The 20,932-nt window shown below is 49.9% G+C and overlaps 1 protein-coding gene across 5 annotated transcripts in view; it reads left to right on the top strand.

Moving 5' to 3' along the window:
• The first annotated feature begins 4,295 nt into the window (after positions 1-4,295).
• The window catches only part of LOC135999081 (excitatory amino acid transporter 4-like), a 28,972-nt gene continuing 12,335 nt past the window's right edge, over positions 4,296-20,932 (top strand). For 3 of the 5 annotated variants that reach the window (XM_065652546.1, XM_065652547.1, XM_065652543.1), the window contains exons 1-5: positions 4,296-4,377; positions 11,349-11,508; positions 18,811-19,068; positions 19,865-20,002; positions 20,675-20,879. In XM_065652546.1, coding sequence (XP_065508618.1) covers positions 18,855-19,068; positions 19,865-20,002; positions 20,675-20,879 — 557 coding nt within the window. In that variant the 5' untranslated portion in view covers positions 4,296-4,377; positions 11,349-11,508; positions 18,811-18,854. Of the gene's footprint in view, positions 4,378-11,348; positions 11,509-17,223; positions 17,356-17,656; positions 17,726-18,810; positions 19,069-19,864; positions 20,003-20,674; positions 20,880-20,932 lie in introns of those variants that run through there. The other 2 variants (XM_065652544.1, XM_065652545.1) reach the window with 2 other exon arrangements.

Below are 20,932 nucleotides of genomic sequence, written 5' to 3'. Positions count from 1 at the left end.
GAGCTGAAATGAGAACAGCGTTTCCTCTGCAGCCAGCACAGCGTGCGAGCAAAAAGGGAGTTTTACACCCCTTCTCTGACAGGACTGTGTTTTCTTGAAGTGCTTTCCCAAGGTGGTGGAGCAGGTCTGGCATATGGACCAGTGAGTGGTGAATCTCCATCCCTGGAGAGTGTCAAATTCAACTGGACCAAATTTGACTGAGTAACCTGACCTGACTTTGAAGCCAACCTTGTTTCAACCAGCAAGTGGAAGTACAAAATGTCCTGCCCTACCTATACCTTTCTACGATTCCGTGATTTATTTGGTCTCTTTCATTCTTAAAAGACTGTCTGAAGTGAGTTGTGTGGATAGAAGAGGGAAAAGATGTGGACAGTTATAACTGCAACAGCCTGTCCAGGTGAATAGGATCAACGTGCAAAAACATGTAAGAACCACATTTGTGGTGTTTGACCCTGGAGTCCGCTCCCAAAGCCGCACGCAGAGAGCCCCAGCCTCCAGAGACCCGCAGATTTTTACTGGAGCATTCTTCCTTCTGAACATCACCACTAGATGGGGAAGCAAGCACTTGATTTTTCACTATTTCTTACTAAAAAATTCCACTTCCTTGGTTTTGACTGTGCTCCTGTAATGTCCGAATTCGCTGCATTCTTGCAGGAGCCTGGCTCTTCCAGGGAAACCATTTAACAGGCAAGCTTGCGAATACACCTGCAAACAGTCAATACCTTTAGTTTCTTCTGTCTTCTTTACCTCCATGATGCTTTTAGAGATTCTCTAGCAGTCTGGAACATTTTGCCTGTAACAAAAGCAGCTGCTGCCTGTCTTGGCTTCAAAACCTAGCACTGAAAAAATATGATCAAAAACAGTTGGGAACATGAGAAATATAAACTGTGGACCTTCAAAACTGTAGTGTATATTAAGGAGGAGATAAAGGCTTTGGGCTGTGGTGCCGATGTGTCTCATTCTTGGCAGTGTTAGGTGAACAGTTGGACTTGATCCATCTTCAAGGTCGTTTCCAACCAAAATGACTCTATGGTTCTGTGATCAGTGTCTGTCCCTAAGGATGTCACCAGCTGGGTTATCAGCCACCGTGACTTTTGCCACAACAAGTTTGTGACTGGGCGGTAAGAATGCTTTCTTGGGAAAGCTCTGATTATGTGAATTCCAATTTTTATTCTAAATGGCATCTTTCTAGACTTGGGAGGTCAGAGAAATACCTGAAGTAAGCAGAGCGTGGGACGCACAGACAAAGGCTGAGGACATCTCCAGAGGGTTCCTGCGTGTCCGGCGCTGCCTCCAGCTCAGAAGTATTTGGTCCCCTGGCCATGCTGAGCAGGGCACTCCACCTTTGTAAACCAGGGCACTACACCTGTGCAGATGCTGTTGTTCAACCTGAGCAGGCAGAGGTTGGTTCTGAGCAATCCTGGGCTCCCCGCTGCCCCCCGAGCCCTCCAGGCTTCACTCCAGGTCTACAGCCTGAAGGTTTGGAGAGAACCCTGTAAAGGTAACACCCAGATTGCTGCTCCATTTTACATGAAGACTTGTTGTTCATACAGGAGATCCCAAATGTGGACAGGACTCCTGATCTGGGGAAGCATTAAAGGTGTTAAGGGACTGGCAAAGGCCAGGAAATACTCTTTCTTATTTCTGGTTTTCAGAGATTTTGTGCCATTTGCCGTTGTCACAGGAAGAGCTGATGCGGGTCGGGAATATCTCTACTATCATTTGTTCTCACAAAGTTCATGTGAGCCAAGGTTTTGTGAACAGAAGCTCATGCACTTGTGACCTTCGAGTAACAGCTTTGCTTTTGGGCTTCATGTAAGTAAAGGCAGGACACTGACTGTGTCTCTTCACTCAGTCTAGTCTTTCGCATTTTATACCATGGCTATGCAAGGTGCACATCTTAACCAGAACTCAAGAAGTAATTTTTGTGCTAGTTCCCTGGAAATGTTTGTTAGACTGAACAAGCATCACTTCTTTAAATTTCAGTCCCTCTTCTGATACTATATTTTAAATTAGCTGACCTGGAAAGTGCCAACAGACCTCCCCCATCAACTCTTTTTTGAGGCAATGTTTTAAACATGTGGATGAAACATATTCATCTAAAAACCTGCCTAAGGGGAAACATATCACGGAACTGAAGCCTTCTTAAGTAACCTTGTTAGAGTATCTAAGTAAAATCCTTCAGAAAGGGCTTCTTGCCTGTGCCTCGTTCCCCTTCTTGTCAGCACCAAGAGCATGTTCTTGCTGCAAGGTGGACGTTTGGTCACTTGGATAGTTGTGGAGATACTTGTTCTGCATCTCCTTGTACCTCCCGTGGTCAGAGCAGGGGGTGCCCTGTGGCCAATAGCAAGTGAGACACTCCAGGTTTTACGAGTGTCATGGGGAAAAATCTGAGTAATGTTTATTTTTTTATTTGCTGCTTAAATCCAAAGGTTTCTGTATTATTTAGTTGCATGGTATTGCAAGGAAATGAGCAGTAGCACATTGAAAGTGTGAAGCATAGTTTCCAGGATTTGCAGCTGTCTAATTCCTGTGGGATTTGCTCCCATTGGTTCGCACTGGTTGTACGCTGGTGACCTGAGTGACATTGGAGCACGAGGCTTTCTGCCCAGACACTCGCCAGCTTTTCTCACCTTCTAACACGGGATCGAACAAACCTACAGCAAGCACAGCTGCAAATTCAGTCGGTAAGAGCGTGTGCGTGGGTGGGAATGTGCCAAGAAGGGGGAAAACACACAAATAAGGCAGAGAGAGGTGGGAGGTGGGAGCACATGAACGCTTTCAGATCCCCGGCCAGTCGGAATCCCTGCAGCGTGGAAAGGCTGGCATTTATCCGTATTACTTTATCGTTCATGGTTTCATAGCCTTTAAGTAAGAGGAGACCTTTGTAAGTTGTTTGACCAATTTTACACAAGTTATCAGGTTTTGAGTTAGTCTGGGGCAAGAAGAGCTTGTCTAGAGCTGATCAGCGGGGGTGCAAGGAGTGAAAACATCAGAGGAACCGGTTTCTTGTGCTCAGCTTGGCCAGAGCTGGAGGAGAGATCAGTTCTGCCATCCCCATTCTGGAGCCTCACCCTTCCTGTCACTCCATGACGACTGTCAGCGGTGCTAAAAAAAAATATTATATAGCAGAGCAAAGGAGGCAGGATGCTGTTCCAGAGCCCCTGCTTATCACAGCGCTAAGCGAGGGCTGAGCAGATAGTGCGGGTGTCCTGGCAAATGTGGCACAATTCGCGGGAGCAAAGCAGAACAGCAGCCTGTCCAGCAGATAATCAAGGTTTGCTTCCCAAGCGCTTCAGCGTGGTCTGCTGCGAGGAACTGGATGGAATTTTCCATCTGGTTAGTCGGGCTGCGTGTGCCACGCTCCCGGCTCCCGCCGTGGCTGCTGGCGGGTGCCCGTGTAGCTGCAGGCTATGAACTGCGAGATTTCTCAGGGGCTTCTCCTGGGTCAGGAGCAATCACTGGAAAAGTAGATCAGAAAGCTCACAGAGGAGGTGGCCTGATAAGCTGGGAACGTGCCTTCCCTTTGGCTCAGATTCCGTAATGAGCTGTGAGACAGTTTGCGTTGCCTCTGCTGCCGGCTGCGCTGCAAAGCTCCGTGCAGGGACCCGGCCCTGCGTGCCCGAGCTCAGCCGGACACATGTGGGGCCACCACTCCACCCTCTGCTTTGTGATCCATTGTATGGGATGAAAAACTCCCTGTCTGGGAACTCAGCGAGGACGCTGGGTTAGCAGCAGGAGGGATCCCGTGCGGTGGTTTTGCCTGTGCCTGGGGGCTGGCAGGGTCAGACGGCTCCCAGCACCCTCCTTGTGTACACAAACCTGTGTGAGCACCTGTCCAGGGGCGCCAGGGACACCTGGGCACCAAACCCCTGTGGTCTCGGTGGGTGCCTGTGCCCAGCAGACCCCTCTGTAGCACCGAATGGGGCAAAACTGTCACTGAGACGCTGCAGAACCGTTTGAAGGGAAGGACATAACTTCTCCCTGAAATACTTCAGAATGATCAAAGATGTAATGAGGGGAAAAGCTTATGAAGCTCAACCTATTCAACTGTTAATGTGAACACAGGTTTATTGACTTAACGCTGCATTAATGTAATTAAACCTATAAAAGAGTGAACTGGCAGAGATCTTGCTGACTGGAAAAGATCCCAAGCTAGGCAGATAGCTAAAATGGCTTTGATATAAGATACCGTTTTCTGCCTACAAAGGCAAGGAAGTGCATATAATATCACCTGCAGTCTTTAAGAGGAGATTCTGTATCTTTCTGACACAGCTTCCAGGAGATGCCCCATGTTGGGAAGATGTGAAGATTCCCGCTGGATCCAGGAACCTTTGAGTTCTCCACTTGGGAGTCTTACGCCAAGTCTGTGCCAAGGTAAACAGATGTTTTGTCAAAATTAGGAGCCTAAGAAACATGGCAGAACAGTGTCATAAAAACAGTGAAATAAATTCTCTCAAGAAGAGGCAGAGCATGTTTTTCGTAGAAAGAACTTGAGAGGATGAAAGACAAAGTCCATCAGAAGTGGCTGAAATTCAGCAGATGGGTTTAGGGGACTCTGCAATTCAGCAAAGGAAAGCCAAGGGTGTAGACTTCCTCTACAGATCTGCTTTCTCTGAAGCCCTGTAGTTTTGAATTCTTCTCCTTCCAGAAAGCCAGTGAATAACTGGATAGGCTGGCAATGCAAATCGAATTGCAAAATCAGACCCCCGAAGTCAACACAATACTTGGGTCTGTAGTCTAAGATCTCACCTGGGAGTAGAAGAGGAGGGAGCACGTGAATCTACGCTGAGGGAATGACCATTTGAGGGGGCATCTGGAAGAAATGTGGAGGTGCTGCTGTCCCAGTGGCTGCTGCAGGATCATCCACCTTGACTAAGCTTTTCATACACCAGATCTCATTTGCATTTTAGCCTCTAACACTGTGTGAAAGTGTTTGAATACCCACGTTGACTAAGCTACAGCCCCTTGGTGTGTCAATGCCAGTACTACCATTAACATCACTAAATTCAGCTCAGCAGCAGCTGACTGCTTCTTCCTAATTATCGTGCATGATTTCCAGGGTTAGGTAGACCCAGGCTTATATCATTTGCATGGAATTGTGGTGAATTCATCACCACTAGAAGAAAGTAATGCAGGTTCAGAAAATTTTCTAAATAGTATATTCTACTTAAAAGAAAATTAATTAACACAGGGCTATTCCTGTCCTGAAAAAGGGGGTCAGACTAGATGATCACAATGGGTCCCTTTTGTCCTTGTAATACATATACACATATACAGCGTTGGGAGTTGCTGGAGAAGAGCACAATGCCAATGGCAATACCATGCAGAGAATGCCAAAGAAAATGGGCCAAGTTAAATTTGGACAAATATATCATCAGAGCAGCAGAAGTAAAGCATTTCCATCCTGTTTTCCCAGCTCAGAGAAGGCAGGCTTAGCCCGCACTAGTATCAGACCAATATTTGAAACAACAGTGAGGCTTTTTGACTTTCTCCAGTTTGTACAACTCACTAATGCAGGATGCTCAAAATAAAGTTGTTGGAAAACTGTGCAAGCCATTCCCCCGAAGTAATTTATTGCCACTTCAGAAATTTCAGCTTATTAAAATGTAAACAGTTGGTTAATAGCTAAAATGCCAGTACAGCATAGAAGAGACAGCTCTGGTACTTTGCTTTTTATGAAGCAGAAAGTGATTTTCCAGCCGTCTTAAGAATGCAAACTCTGTGCTAATATACAACCAGGCAGCTGATGGCTTTTGGCATCCACGCTGAAACTCCAGTGCACACAGAAACTGCAGCAGTGAACAAGGAGGGAGCTGCAAAACCTGGGAGCATGAGAACTGGGGAAGCTGTTTGTGCTGTGCAAAGCAGAGCCAAGCACAGGCTGGGGTGGGAAGGAAGGACGGATGCTCTCTGCTCATGGAAGAAAAGAAATGAAAAAACAGTGCCACGTGGGTATTAGAATCATAGAATCATTTAGGTTAGAAAATACCCTTAAGGTCATTGAGTCCAACCATAAACCAAACACTGCCAAGTCCACCACTGCCCCATGTCCTGAGAACCTCATCTCCGTCTGTCCAACTCCTCCAGGGATGGTGACTCCAGCACTGCCCTGGGCAGCCTGTTCCAATGCCCCACAGCCCTTTGGGGAAGAAATTGTTCCCCAGATCCAACCTCAACCTCCCCTGGCGCAACCTGAGGCCGTTTCCTCTGGTCCTGGCGCTTGTTCCTGGGGAGCAGAGCCCGACCCCCCCTGGCTCCAAGCTCCTTTCAGGCAGGTCAGAGATCAGAAGGTCTCCCCTCAGCTCCTGTTCTCCAGCTGAACCCCCAGCTCCCTCAGCCGCTCCCATCACCCTTGTGCTCCAGCCCCTCACCAGCTCCGTTCCCTTCTCTCCACTCGCTCCAGCACCTCAAGGCCTTTCTTGGCGTGAGGGGCCCAGAACTGCCCCCAGGATTCGAGCTTTGGCCTCCCCATTCCCAGCACAGGGATGGTCGCTGCCCTGGGCCTGTCTCTGTGCTGCACAAACCATGGAAGAAAGGTGCATTCCCAAGTCATGGGTAAAAGATAAAATAGGGTAAAGTGTACAAATACAATAAGGCAAGACAAAAAAAAAGTCTTTAGAAAGAACTTGTTTATGGTGTGATACTTACATCAAGCCTCTTTCCAATACATCGGACAGAACTGCCAGGTGCTTTGTAGTGCCGGTAGAAAACGTGGGGCTGGGAGGATCAGAGATGGATTAGTCAGGGAAGAAAAGCCAAATGACCCCCTGCACCTGTCGTCATGCTGGGGGAGTCTGGCTGAGTTCCCACCAGGAACCTTTTGGGGAGGGAACAGTGGAAGTGTCACTAAAGTTTCTTAAACTGTTTGACAAAATGATGGTTTAATTTAAGACTTCAGGCATTACGAGAGTTACCACCTCAGGCATCTGCAGTTTGCACTGGCTGGTCCTGTATAGTGATATAGAGAGATTTCTAAAAAAAACAAAAAAAAAAGGTACAAACCAAACTCTCAAAGCAGAACTTCCCCTAAAATTGTGCAGCACAATTCCCTGTGCACCTGGGAGAAGCTGGGAACATGAGCTGAGGTTCAAAATAGCTGAAACGTCTCAATCACACACATCCTCAGCAGAACCAAGGAGAAAACGAGGGCACTTTTGAGTGACAGAAACTTCAGGAGCTCACAAAAGTTTGTCTCACTCATCAGTTGAAACCGCCCAGTCAAAAATTTGGGGTAGTAATTTTTGTCAGCGGATTTTTTAACTATCGCTTCCTTTGTTGCATTGTCCCATCAGAAATTCTAACCAAAATGTGCGGGCAGGTGCTGTCACTGCGAACTGCATCACAGGTTTTTTTCTTTTTTAGCCCTCCTGGCCCTATTCCCCTTGGCCTTTGCCATCAGGGACGATGCACCGCGGCAGCTCGGCTACAGGGGACATGGAGAAGGGTCGTTAGAGTTGCAGTCTATCCAATGGGGTACAAAAAATCAGCATGAGAGACACTCACATGAAGAAATGTTACAGCTCAGGTGGGAGTAGATTTACATCAGTCTGATCCAAACCGAAACATTTCTTTATATTTCTGAATGTTCCTAAACTTCATGTGCTGCAAGAGTTGAAATTTTGACTTTTTGTTCCAAAATAGGGCAAAAATAAATGTTGAAATATTGGTATTTCCCATAGGAAGGAAATTCCATTATTTGAGCAGCTCTGTGAAGCACAAAGGAGATTCATTTGCAGAAACTCTGCTAACTTGGAATGAAGGTCACAGCTGCATAATTGGACTCTGCTCCCTGGGCCAAGTGAGCAGGATACAAATTAATCCCAACCCCCAAATTAAGGTTACTGTAACAAGGAGAACAAGACCACAGAATTGCAAAATCCAGGGAAGGAAGGGTTGAAGGATTGCTTAACATAGGATAAAATCACATCCCTCCTCACAACAATTAGCAACTGGGAATATCCCAGTGGCTTTCTGCACAGAACACATCCACGTTCCCCCGGCACAGGGGGTGAGGATGGTTCACACACGTCCTCCCAGCGCCCCTGTGTTCAGGTGACACCCGTGATTTGTTACAGCGTGCTCTTTAATGGGCTTTTTTTTTTTGGCAGTTCAGACAAATTAGCCTTTTCAAACAACTAATGCAATAAGTGCTTGTTGGAGGGCAGTGAAACTGTGCGACGGTGGACGCAGACATCTGCTCAGGATTTTCTGACCCAGCCCTGCAGCCTCAATGCCTCGTCCAGGTTGTGTTTAGCAAACTGAATTTGCCGTAACTCCACGCTAACAGAGACTGACGTGTGGGTTTTTTCCTCATCATGACGTTATGAATCAACAGTTATCCCATCTTTAGGTGCTTTGCTTTTTAAAGATCCAATAGGTAATACATGTCTTTCTTAAAAAACAAAGAGATCATAAAGAAGTAGTTGTTCTACCAGACCTGCAAACCTCTTTTAGACACACAAACCCTCAGTGAAACTGTCTCAAGAGCCCTTTGCCCAGAACTTCATTTGTTTAGGACTGAGGTCTTTCCAAGTTGGGCAGAGGTAGAGGGCATGTTGGTGCAAAACAAACTGCCCTATCCCTATGTAACATTTTCAGTCTACTGGTGAGATTAGCATAAATCATTTTGAAAGGTGCTTTGTGGAGAAAATCACCAGGGAGCTGATTTGAGAAAGCTGTTTCCCAACAAGCTTTTCCTTTATCTTCAGACGGCTGTACAAGGAGAGCAGCAGAAAATCCTTTATAAGGTGACTAAGAGACATGAGGTGCAGTTGTCACGTCTTTTCTCATTGCCTCTCACAAGGGTGACATTGCGAGTTGCGTTTTTACCCGTTGTTGATAACTGACAGCATCTCATGCCCTCTGTGCGATGTGGATATCAAGTGTGCCTGGCACTGGTGGAAAGAGGAGAGACTTGGGGGGTCAGCTCAGTGTGGGGTTTGTTCCCCAAGGATTGCTTTACCCTGAAAAGACTCTGCCTGGGCATCAGGCACCTCCATCCCAAAGCGAGCAGAGATCTTCACCTCCTCCATAGCTTCAGACTGCTGCTCTGTGTCCCATTTAATAACTCAAAAGTGTCTGTATATTGCCACAGGTGCAAGTTGAAATGAAACATGGAAAAATGTTGCTGAAGGAGAAGGTTTAAGGGGTTCGTCATTGTGAGTTTATGGCTAAAAATGCCTAGGGGTATTAACCTGGGGATTAAAGACCTGCGTAGGAATTAGCACAGATTCTAGGAGCCAAGCTGAATTTCAGGCATGGGAAGTGGAAAAGGATGATTATTCAGTGTTAGCCAACTGTTTCTCCCTGAGGTAGATGCAGGGAGAAATGCACAGCAGTTGAGGGTTGGCCAAGCGCGTGGCAGCTCTGCCTCTCTCTGGGTAGTGTCAGAAATGCACTTGTCCGGGCAAGGAGCACTCCTGATGGCTGCGGGTCACCTGAGCCTCCAGCACAGCTGATGGTGAAGCTGGGTTCCCTCCTGTAAGAAAAGCTGCTGGCTAAGCCACCGAGAGCAGCAGAGACACGAGGAATTAGAGATGTCCTTCCTCTGAACTGCCCCACCGCAGCTGGTGTTGTGGGCCCAGCAGAAGGAGCAGAGATCAGCCGTGGATCGGGCTGCGCTGCCACCATCCACACCCTCTTCCCCCGGGGCTGGGCTGGCTCTCAGCCCCATGTCTGCAGGAGTGTTTTGGGTGCATGGTGCAGGCAGAGGGCTGGAGTCTGTTCCCCACAACCAGAGACATTCATTTTGGAATAAAATGATCTTCTCGTGTAGCCCACCCCACTATGTGCTTTGCTGGGAAGATGACTGAAGCTTTGCGAGATCCAGGGCTTGGGTTTCCAGTCCCAGCTGACACTTGCCTGACCTGGGACCTCACCGAACCTGTGCAGCCTTCGATAGGAAGATCAGGGCCATTTCCTCCATTTACATGTGAGCAACCGAGTCACATGAAGACCAAGCAATTTGTGGGGTGCAGAGAGCGTGTCCTTGTCTCCTGATGCAGCAATGGCCCGTGTCCGTGCTGATTTGGCAGATGGAGCAAGTTGAAACAAGGGAGTGACAGAGATAGTCAAGACCCCAGGGTCCAAACAGCCTGTCCAGCGAAGTCCCATCTAATCATTGTCCTGATTTACGGTCAGACTGAATGATCTTAAAGGTCTTTTCCAAGCTAAATGACTCTATTGTCTTAATGCAGACTTAATGTCTGCAAAAAGCCAGTTGGTGTTGGGAGCTGCTCTTTGTAACCTATGCTGAAGAGGTCTTGCTCTCCCCTTCTCACAGTGTTTGATGACACAGGGCTCAGGGCGATTTCAGTTCCAGGACTGAGCCCGACACTTTGGCTTCGACTTACCTCTTGCTGGGTGAGTTCAAACTCTGTGGCAAGTTCCAGCTGCAGACACGACACATCTCTCTTGGTCTGCAGCAGCTGGAACACACAGCAAAGCCCCTGCGCTGCCGCCACCTGAATTGAGGAGAAAGCTACTGTCAGGAAACAACTGATATGTCCCCTGTGAGCCGTGTATCTGCTAGGAATAGGAGCAGAGGTGCTGTTGTATCTTTGGTGCTAGGGCTTGGGTTTTGAACATAATTTTTCACTCTGCCCCATTCAGAGGCAGCACGGGCTGTGTGCTGCTCACACCTGCAGCCTGACTTGTGCTTTTGGCATTAATGTAAATTTTGAAATGCAGGGCTTCTATCAGAGAAACTTCAGTGGGAATCAATATTTTAGAGATCAGTGAGTAAAGGCAGTGGAAGTTTTGCTTCCTTGAGAGCAGAGTCTGGCTCCCTGACAGACTCTATTGCTCACACGTTTCCTTTGCACGGTCAGTGAGTTGATTCCTCCTTGTGACTTGCCTAAAATCCCAGCGATTCGGCTGCGGCACAGACACATGTCCATCCCCTGGGGCTGGTCTGGACAAAGCACAGGGGTGTGTCTGATCTCTGAGGTCCTGCTCGCACAGCCGGGGCTGTGAAGGACCTGTCTCCGGGTGTCCCGCGGCTGCTGCGGGATGGATTCCTGCTCAAAGCCACCTGCGTGGAAGGGACAGCCCGAGGGGCAGGACTGGGGTGAGAATGAGATGTGGTTCTTGGTTACTAGCTTGCCCTGCTCTCTGTTACTGCTCACTCTCTTTGCAGCTTGTGTGAGAAGGCAGAAGAAAGCGCAAAAACATGGGTAGTGTTAAATCCAGTGTGGACTACATGCAACATCATGGTGACAGGTGCTTTCTGTCCTCTGGTCTCCTGCAATCATCAAAGATTTTGTCAGTCTCCTCCTACATGCCACTCCCCCACCCCCTACTGCCATGTATCCCGAGCTTATTACAGTCTTCCTTTCCTCTTGCAGAGGTACTGCTCAGAGCTCGCTGCTAACGCTGTACCTGGGGAGAAAACCCTGCGTCCTGCCTTTGAGCTTAAAGAACTGAAGAGCGAAACAACTCAGAATAATCCCCCAAGACAAAAAAGAGTGGCTGCCCTTCCTATTTGACGACCAGCACTTGTTCCAGGTGAGTGGTTTTGTCAGCCGATGTGAATGCATGAATAAGAGCGGTGCCAGGTGCAGGGGCTGAAACAGGACGGGAGGGTGGCAGGAGATCTCCCTGTGCATTGCATGGGACAGCAGCGGGGACAGCCGTCACCCTGCCTTGGGGGAGTGCTTTGCGAGTGGGACTGTATGTTCTGGGCTGGGCTGAAATGCCTGGTGGGCAGCTCGAGAGAGAGATGACCTTATTGCAGAACCTTAGTGTGAACAGGCACAGTGGAGAGAACAGCTCTTGTCTCCCCAGTGTCGGACTTAGGCACCAAACCAGCTGGGCACTTTGTCACTGTAGAGCTTGGCTGGGCTGAAATTCCTGCCCGTTGCAGGCTCTGCCACAGGGATGGGTCAGTGGCTGGAGCCGGGGCAGATCCATTCTCCTCCTGGGTCCGTTGTGGTGGTTGGAGCTGCCTGGGAGGGAGCGCGTGGGAAATGGAGCTGCCCAAGCACTTCACTGAGCAGAAAGCCCTGCCAGGGGCTGCTATAGCAACATGAAGATAGCTGAGTTCACCCCAGTTGGGCTTGTGAATGGCATTTCTCAGCGGAGGCACTTTGACTGCATGGCTTTCAGCTCGTACTGCCCTTCCCAAGGGTGAGCAATGGGCCAGGCTGCAAAGGGTCCAACAGCATGAGGGTGACGATGCATCCAGCCAGGGGCCCTGTGAGCCCTCTCAGTCCTGGTCCTCAGGACTGAAAACACCCAGCTCGTAGCACGGTGGCTGGATTCAATGCTCCTGACCACAGGCACTGAGCTACTGATGGGGGAGAGTGAGGTGGGAGTGGAGACACCCACTGCTCTGCCATCCTTGCAAGGACAGTCCCCGCAAAGCGCCTGTTCCACTCAGCTGGTGGTGGAGGGACTGGAGCTCCCTGCTCTGGAGCGCCAGCGAGCGGCCCCAAAGCAAAGAGGACTTGATAGCTGTGAACTGCAATGGCGGGACACTGAGCAGGGTCCTGAGGGCGAAGTGTGGCCCTGCCGTCCCTTGGACAGCCCGGCACGTCCCTTCCTCGCCAGCACGGAGCCTTCCCTCGCTCCACGCAGGGATGGGCTATTTACCCTCTGCCCTCTCACCAGGTCACCCAGCACCAGAAGCTGTTCACCTTGGGAAGACCAATACAGCTCCCTCAGTGACCCCTTGCCTTGCCCCTCCACATCTGCCCAGCCTGTGCAAAGCTCACCCCAGCCCCTCTCCTCCTGCAGAGATTCCATCCTCTGCTCCCCCTTAGGGTGCTCCCCTGCTGCTACCTGTGGAGACTTCCCTCCTTGAAAATCCAGCTGGTTTTGATGTTGAACATAATAGCAGAGTTTCCTTGGAGACGAGAAAAACAGTGGGCTCAGAAGTGCTGGTTATTTCAGTCTCTGGCTGGCTTTCACCAACAGAAAGACTGAAAAGAAAAAAAGAAAAGAGAGAGTTGTGTTAGCAGGGAGAAGTGGGACCTCGCATCAGCCATTGTCAAGGAGGGACACCTGGCTCTGACACGCTTTTCCAGGGTCACCCCTTCAGCACCCGAGTGCCACACTCCGTGCCCGTGGTGTGACAGTACGTGCTGTACCAAACCCGCTGCTTTGGGGTTGTGTCGCTGCTCTTCCCCCAGTCCCTGGAGGCTGGTAAACCTGGGAGAGGCTTTGTGGTGGGCATTTCTAATTTGGCTGACTTCTGTCAGTCCCAGGAGTAAAACCGATTAATTAGATTAACCCCCTGCATGTTTTTCTACGCAGACGTTAGCAGTAGTGGGACAACGATGAAAAGCACCAGCATGTCAATCATTGTCTCCCATGCTTTTGTTCTGAATAGTGACAACTGGGTTTGTCCCAGCCAAGAGCTTGAACCCTCCAGAGACTGAACTCCCCTCTGCTGTGTTGGCCACACAGGTTTTTGCCTTCCTTGGGGTTGATTCTGTGATATTCAGATGACATCTCTTGGACAAATTATCAATCAGAAAGCCATGCCAGTGCGCTATGCATGGCAGAGGGTGCAGGGCATGGGCTGGGAGCTGGTTTTCTGCCTCGGGAGAGAACAAAGTGTGGGGCAAGAAGGCAGATAAAGTCTTCACCTGAACTTGGCGTTTGCTTTTTCCAGCCCCACGCACCATGGTAAGAGTGCTCTGTAATGCCACATCCTGCCAGTGGCCTGGACCTTCCTTGTCCCAGAGCAGGATCTCACAGAGGATCCACTCAACCGATAGCTCCTGCTCTGCTGAGACCCCCCTGGGCTCCTCAGGGTCTGTCCAATAGCCACAAATGGCACTTGGCCACTTCCATGAAGCAGCATTTTCTTGTTTATTTCCCAGTGTGGTTCAAAAGTGTCATGCAGGGGCTAGAGGGTGAGAGAAGAGTGGGGAACCAGACCATGGCCCTGTACTAATTCTACATGTAAATCAGCTCCGGGGCACTGCCAGGGACGGAGTGTGTCAGTGCTGTCTGAAAAGCCCTGTGAAGCTTTGTCTCACAGCGCATCAGCAGATGGAGGGATCACAGCATGACTGGGGTTGGCAGGGGCCTCTGGAGGGCATCTGGTCCAACCCCTCCTACTCAAAGCAGAGTCAACCACAGCTGGTTGCTTACGACTGTGTCCAGTCAGCTTTTGAATATCTCCAAGGATGGAGACCCCAGAACCTCTCCGGGCCACCTGCTCCAGTGTTCAGTCTGCCTTACAGTTAAAAAGCCTTTCCTTATGCTTAAGAAGAATTTCCTGGTACTTCAGTTTGTGTCCAGCATCTCTCATCTGGCCACTGGGCAACACTGAGAAGGGTCCGGCACTGTCTTCTTTCCACCTTCCCTTGGGGTGTACGTTGATAGGATCCCCCAAGCTTTCTGTCCTCCAGGCTAAACAGTCCCAGCTCTCTCAGCCTTTCCTGACAAGAGACACTGCAGTCCCTCCATCATCTTCATGGCCCTTCCTTGGCCTCTCTCCAGTGTGTCCATGTCTCTCTTCTGCTGAGGAGCCCAGAACTGGACCCATCACTCCCGGTGTGGCCTCACCAGTGCTGAGCAGAGGAGAACGATCCCCTCCCTCAACCTGCTGGCACAATCACAGCACAGTTCCCGGACTCTGGTGCTGGTCCCACCTGGGACCTCCAGAGAGCTCGGAGGTCCTAGGGGTGATGTCCTGGACGGAGGCCCTAGGAAAAGGCTTCACTGTTGTTAGTGGTTTGCAAGTGTTTAGTTTCATCTGGACCATGTAAAGTAGTCTAGTGCATTTCCTCTTCCCCAGCCCAGCCTAACCCTGACCGTTCCCTGGACAAAACCACACGTTTCCCCTCATGCTCAGAAAGCTGGTGGCCCCGTGACCCCAGAGGCTGCTGCATGTGACTGGAGTGAGGGCAGAGCCGTGCACGGGCATGGAGTAGATTTATTTCCCGTAGGCTTAAATGTAGTTTCCGTTCCTGTTGTGAAGGAGCGCTGAGGAATGCGAAGCTCTGTTTGGGCAGTAAGTTGGTTGCAAACCTAACAGTGAAATGGGTCCTCTGTGGGCAGCACAAACTCGCTCCTCCCTGGCAGAAACAAAATGCATCGCTGCTGCGCAGAACTGCTCTTCTCTGGCCAGCACTGATGCCCTGACCCCCTGGGAGCTGTTTTTCACGTGGAACCGGGCCCTCTCTGAGCCGTGTGGCTCTGCGTATGCAGATGCAGCCCATCTCCTCCAGCTCCCCCCCAAAATCCTGCCCCAGATGCATCCCTACGGCACGAGGAATTAGAGATGTCCTTCCTCTGGACTGCCCCTCTGCAGCTGGTGTTGTGGAACCAGCAGAAGGAGCAGAGATCCACCTCGCAGGAGTGTTTTGGGTGCATGGTGCAAGCAGAGGGCTGGAGTCTGTTCCCCACAACCAGAGACATTCATTTTGGAATAAAATGATCTCGTGTAGCCCATGCCAGTATGTGCCTTGCTGGAAAGGTGACCGAAACTGTGCAGGGTCCAGGGCTTGGGTTTCCAGTCCCAGCTGACACTTGCCTGACCTGGGACCTCACTGAACCTGTGCAGCCTCCGATAGGAAGATCAGGGCCATTTCCTCTGCTTACATGTGAGCAACCGAGTCACATGAAGACCAAGCAATTTGTGGGGTGCAGAGAGCGTGTCCTTGTCTCCTGATGCAGCAATGGCCCGTGTCTGTGCTGATTTGGCAGATGGAGCAAGTTGAAACAAGGGAGTGACAGAGATAGTCAAGACCCCAGGGTCCAAACAGCCTGTCCAGCGAAGTCCCATCTAATCATTGTCCTGATTTACGGTCAGACTGAATGATCTTAAAGGTCTTTTCCAACCTAAATGATTCTACGATGTAGCCTTGGACACTGCACTGCACCAAAGCTTCCCAGTGTCAGACACCATTCCCACGGGGCTCTGCCCCAGACACCCTGAATCACACAGACAGAGTCTCCCCGGTGCACAGACCAGGTCAACGGCCCATGAATTCCTGTGGAAAGACTCCTCGTAACCCCGGCTGCCCGGCTGACACGAGCACGGCTCAGGAGGAACTTGCTGTGGGCTCCCATGGACACAAACTGCCTCAATACAGAAGTGCAAAGTCCTGCACTGCATCAAAAAAACCCCCTTAAGAAATACTTACAGCCTTCCTCTTGATGCTGCTGTTTGAATCATTGAGTGTAGGAACAGTCCAGTGATGGCAGCTTTATAGAAGTCAAACATTGGTTGTTTTCTTTCTGAAGCTCAGCCTGCACAGAACACAAAGTAAGAAGGAACTGAAGGCTTTCACAGTTGCTTTCTTAGAATCTGAGTTAAATGCAAAATTCCTTCAGCAAAGCACTTAAAATTTGCCCTAACAATTTCATTTTTTTTTTCTGTCATTTTGGCATAGCAGATGTGCATGTGGATTTCTGAGTACTAAAAAATATCCAATTTAGAGAATTTAATGGTTTTGAGCATTTAATGTTGCAACATAAAAGCTGTATTATTCCCCACAAGCACAATTCCTGTCTGGGCACTTTCACTTTATTGCAAGACCAAGTCTGAAATGTCACCCCAATACCCTTGGGAGCCAACTCCAAATACCTGGCTTCCAAGAAAGCACTATTGCCCTCCTCCCACCGCGGTGGAAATCGCCCTGGCTAGATGGAAAGATAACAATACAAAAGTCTGCAAAGAGCAGGACCAAAAAATATAGTGCAAAAGTCTTCCTTCCCCATTTTTTACTTTCACCATCTGGGACTGATGTCCCTAAAATAGCCAAAATTCCTCTGTTTATGTGAAACCTCATTGCCAGGAACTAGGCATCGGTTTTGCAACACTGAACTTTCTTGCAAAATATCTTGTGCTTCCTGGTTCTTGCCTTGAAGTTACCTCCAAAATGCTCTCCCAGATGTCTTGGTGCTTCTGGCAGAGTGGGGCCTGGAGAAGCAGCCACAAATAGAACCTTCACCAAGAGAGCGAAACCACCTTCTTCCTCACGAGAAGGAAAATCCAAGCTATTAACAGATCATTAATCTGCAAGAGTATTTTGATGACTTACTGCAGCAGTCTGAGAGCTTCCAGCTGATGCAATAGAGAATTTTGACACAATTTCAGGCCAGTGATGCAGAGGGAATGTGCTGTGTAGGGGCCTCTGTATTGCAAAATACGCAGATGGAGAAAGGGAGCAAATCAGCAAGAGGGTGGGGACATCACAGGAGCAAGTTCTGCTGGGGAGTTCCTTCTCTGTGTGATAAGTTTTGCTCTGAGAAGGCTGCCGAGTGTGTGGTGGAACATGGGCTCTAATGAATAATCCTGAACTTTCCCATATCAAAATAGAAATTTCATTTTGTTTGCACAAAAATACGTTTTCCAGTGCATGTGGATGGGGAGACATCTGGAGAAAAGAGCAGGTGAGTCTCTTTATATAAGTGGGTTCTGCTCCAACCTTCCCCGTACAGGAATTTGTGCCGTTGCTGTGGGGTGGTCCAGCTCTAAGAAAGGCACGGGCTGGAGGAGTTGGGAGTCTTTGTTCACCTCTTTGGAGTAGGTTTCTTCTCAATCTTAGTATTTGTGAAGACAGGACAGCAGGTTAACCCCATCAGTGGAGTTTAACAAGAGATACTACTTGAAAGTCCTATTGTGCTTTTAAGGAAATTCGGCAAAGCATTTTCCTCAGACTCCGCAGGAGGCAAAGGGGTTCTCTTCCTTTCTGCAGAAGCAGCCGGTGCCACTCGCTGTCATGGGGAAAGCTGTTCTGGAAGGGGCCTGTCCACCTAGGAGGTCTGTCAGAGATGTTGTTTGCTGCTTGGTCGTGTTTGGAACAGTTCATGTGAGGGAACTGGTTTTATTACCAGGTGATAAAAATTCATTTTTGTCGTTTCAGTGATGGGTGGCTGTAGAGCCCTTTCTGGCTGCCAGTCCACCATAAGCCACAGATTGGCCAGAGCTTCTCCAGAGACACCAGAGCAGTCATGACAAGACCCTGGCAGCCCTTTAGATGCCTTTCCCCAGGGCCCGCTCCTTGTACAGGGGAGAGGAGCTCATTAATCAGCTAAATAATCCTGCTCAGGGCCCCAGGGAAATGACCTAAAGAGGAAACAGGCTGGGGATGGAGGGATGAAGAGCAGCCCCATGGAGAAGGACTTGGGGGTGCTGGGGGGTGAGAGATCGGCCGTGAGCCACCATGTGCCCTTGCAGCCCAGCAGCCAATGGTGCCCTGGGCTGCATCCCCGGCCCCGTGGGCAGCAGGTTTGGGGGGATCCTGCCCCTCTGCCCCGCTCTGGTGAGACCCCCCGCAGTGCTGGTCCAGCTCTGGGTCCTCAGCACAGGACACACATGGACCTGCTGGAGAAGGGCCAGAGGAGCCCCAGAAATGACCCGAGGCTGGAACAGCTCTGCTGGGAGGACAGGCTGAGAGAGCTGGGGGGTTCAGCTGGAGAAGAGAAGCTCCGGGGAGACCTTAGTGCGGCCATTCCGGACTTAAAAAGGGCCGATAAGAAAGATGGGGACAGACTTTTGAGCAGGGCCTGTTGCGATAGGACAAGGGGTGATGGTTTCAAACTAAAGGAGGGAGATTCAGGCTGGACATAAGGAAGAAATTGTTGGCCCTGAGGGTGGTGAGAGCCTGGCCCAGGTTGGCCAGAGAGGTGGTGGATGAACCATCCCTGGAGACATCCCAGGCCAGGCTGGACGGGGCTCTGAGCACCCTGAGCTGGTGCAGATGTCCCTGCTCATGGCAGGGGGGGCACTGGGGGAGCTGGGAACATCCCTTCAACACAAACTGTTCTATGATTCTGTGATTCTACGAAGGCACAATGTCGGGTGCTGCAGCTTACGCTTTCCCACCTCTGCTTCTCCCTGCCCAGCCTAGGCAGATCCGTGCCTTGGGGACCAAGGACCCGTGCTGACCATGAGCGAGCAGAGTCACGTCAACAGCCTGTTCCTCAACGAGGACGCAGCCAAGCGGCTCAATGCCGAGGGCCGGGTCCAGCGCTTGCGGCAGGCGGTGCAGAAACGGGCGGCACGGGCCAAGAAGCGGATGAACAGCATCACTGCTGACAGCGCTAAAAGCTTCTTCAGGAGAAACGCCTTTGTCCTCTTCACCATTGCTGCAGTCCTACTCGGTATGGAGCTGGTGAAAAGTTTGTTTGTTCTACAAAGATTTTATTATAACAATTTAGCTGGGGAGGTGAAGCTGATGAGCTGACAGTTCAAAATGCTGTTCACACCATGGGTACCTTTGTGCAGAGGGTGTGTGAGAGAGTCCTTGTTGATCATTTTTGGCTGCACCTTAGGAACAGTCTACAACAGAAAGGGTTTGATGATCCAGCTCTGCCAATCCTCATAAAAAACTCATCAGGTTTGTTCAGAGGCTTCTTGTGGGTGCAGCTACAGGCCCACGGGCTCTTCAGATCCGCCCCTCAGCTTTAGCCTGGCAGTACGAGGAGGGGAAACTGAGGCAAAGGGCTGTGGTACAGTGTGAGCTCGATCTGGTGGTTTGTCCCAAGCTTTTGATCCAGGCTGTACACCTCTAACTCACTGGCTGAACTCAGCTTTAAGAAGTGGGTGGACAAAGTCTCTGAACTGTGTAGTCACACTCAGGTTAGGCTGGGAGATCATATCTCCGGTCACAGCATTTTTGTATTCATGAGCTTCCTCAACACAGACCCCAGAGGAGCAGCAAACTGAGAAACAAGGAGACCTGTGGTTTAGCACAAGAATCCTGTGCATATAAATATGTCAGAGGGAGAGAGGGAGCATACGGTAAAAACTGGATCATGGCCTTTTAGAAAAAGAAAGAGCATTTTCTCCTTTGAGGACAGGAAGAGCTGAAAGGAGATGAGAAAGAGAAAATCCACGCTGTAGGACTGAGGTGACCACATCATCCCATTTCCATTCTCATCCCTTGCTGATCCACAGGGATCATCCTGGCGTTTTCCCTCCGGCCCTACCAGCTGACCTATCGCCAGATCAAATATTTCTCCTTCCCTGGCGAGCTGCTGATGCGTATGCTCCAGATGTTGGTTCTTCCTCTCATTGTCTCCAGCTTGATTACAGGTGAGAAACCCTTTCTGCTGCTTTCAGCCGAAGCAGTAATCAGCAAAGAGAGACGCTGGCTGTTGTTGGGGTACCCCTTGGTGAGAGGTGCTGGATTAGCTCGGCTAATAGTGACAAGCCCAAACCTACAATGTGGTGTTTCCAATGCCCGTGTAGGATTTCATCCTACATAACCTCAAATGTCACAAAGTTGGTTGCCCAAGTCAGCTTCAGGTTTCTGTCTGCCTTGGGAAGGTTAATCTGTGTCGGTCCAAAAGAGCTGGAGCTGATCAGTGTGTGGAGAGCTTGTTTCATCCAGGTCCTCGTAGAAGACATGCCAGCCAGCTAAGCTTTCAGACAGCAGAAGAATTCCACCTGCTGAGACATCCCAATGTTAGGGACTTAAAAGTCCAGTGTACTGGGAGGGGATTATTTCCTTTCCGAGAGCTTTAGGAGGAAATTGCTATATTCCCAAATGCAGCCTGAGAGCCCTATGCTTCTTCATAACCACAAGCCACGTTGTCCCATATCAACATCACCTTGGAGCTCCAAAGTCTTCTCCTTGTATTCTGTGCTTCCTAGAGACCCCAGCTCACCATCCAACTCATGTGTGTGCCCTGCACACTTTGAATCTTCCTCAGGCTTCCCCCTTTCCTCTAAGACAATAAAACTTCTCACCTTGTGACTCCCCAGGAATGGCCTCGCTGGATGGCAGAGCCTCAGGGAAGATGGGGATGCGGGCTGTCATCTACTACATGGTGACGACAATCATAGCAGTCTTCATTGGCATCCTCATGGTGATCATCATCCACCCAGGAAAAGGATCTAAGGACAAGCTTCACCGAGAAGGCAGAATTGAGCAGGTGCAGACCACAGATGCCTTCATGGACTTGGTGAGGTAGGTGGACAAGATGGTCTCTCGTTGAGACCATATCAGTGAGATTACCTTCC

The sequence above is a fragment of the Caloenas nicobarica genome, chromosome 27, assembly GCF_036013445.1.
Source record: "Caloenas nicobarica isolate bCalNic1 chromosome 27, bCalNic1.hap1, whole genome shotgun sequence".
Taxonomy (NCBI): Eukaryota; Metazoa; Chordata; class Aves; order Columbiformes; family Columbidae; genus Caloenas; species Caloenas nicobarica.
Note: the sequence above shows the minus strand (reverse complement) of the source record. Positions and strands in the feature narration are given on the sequence as shown.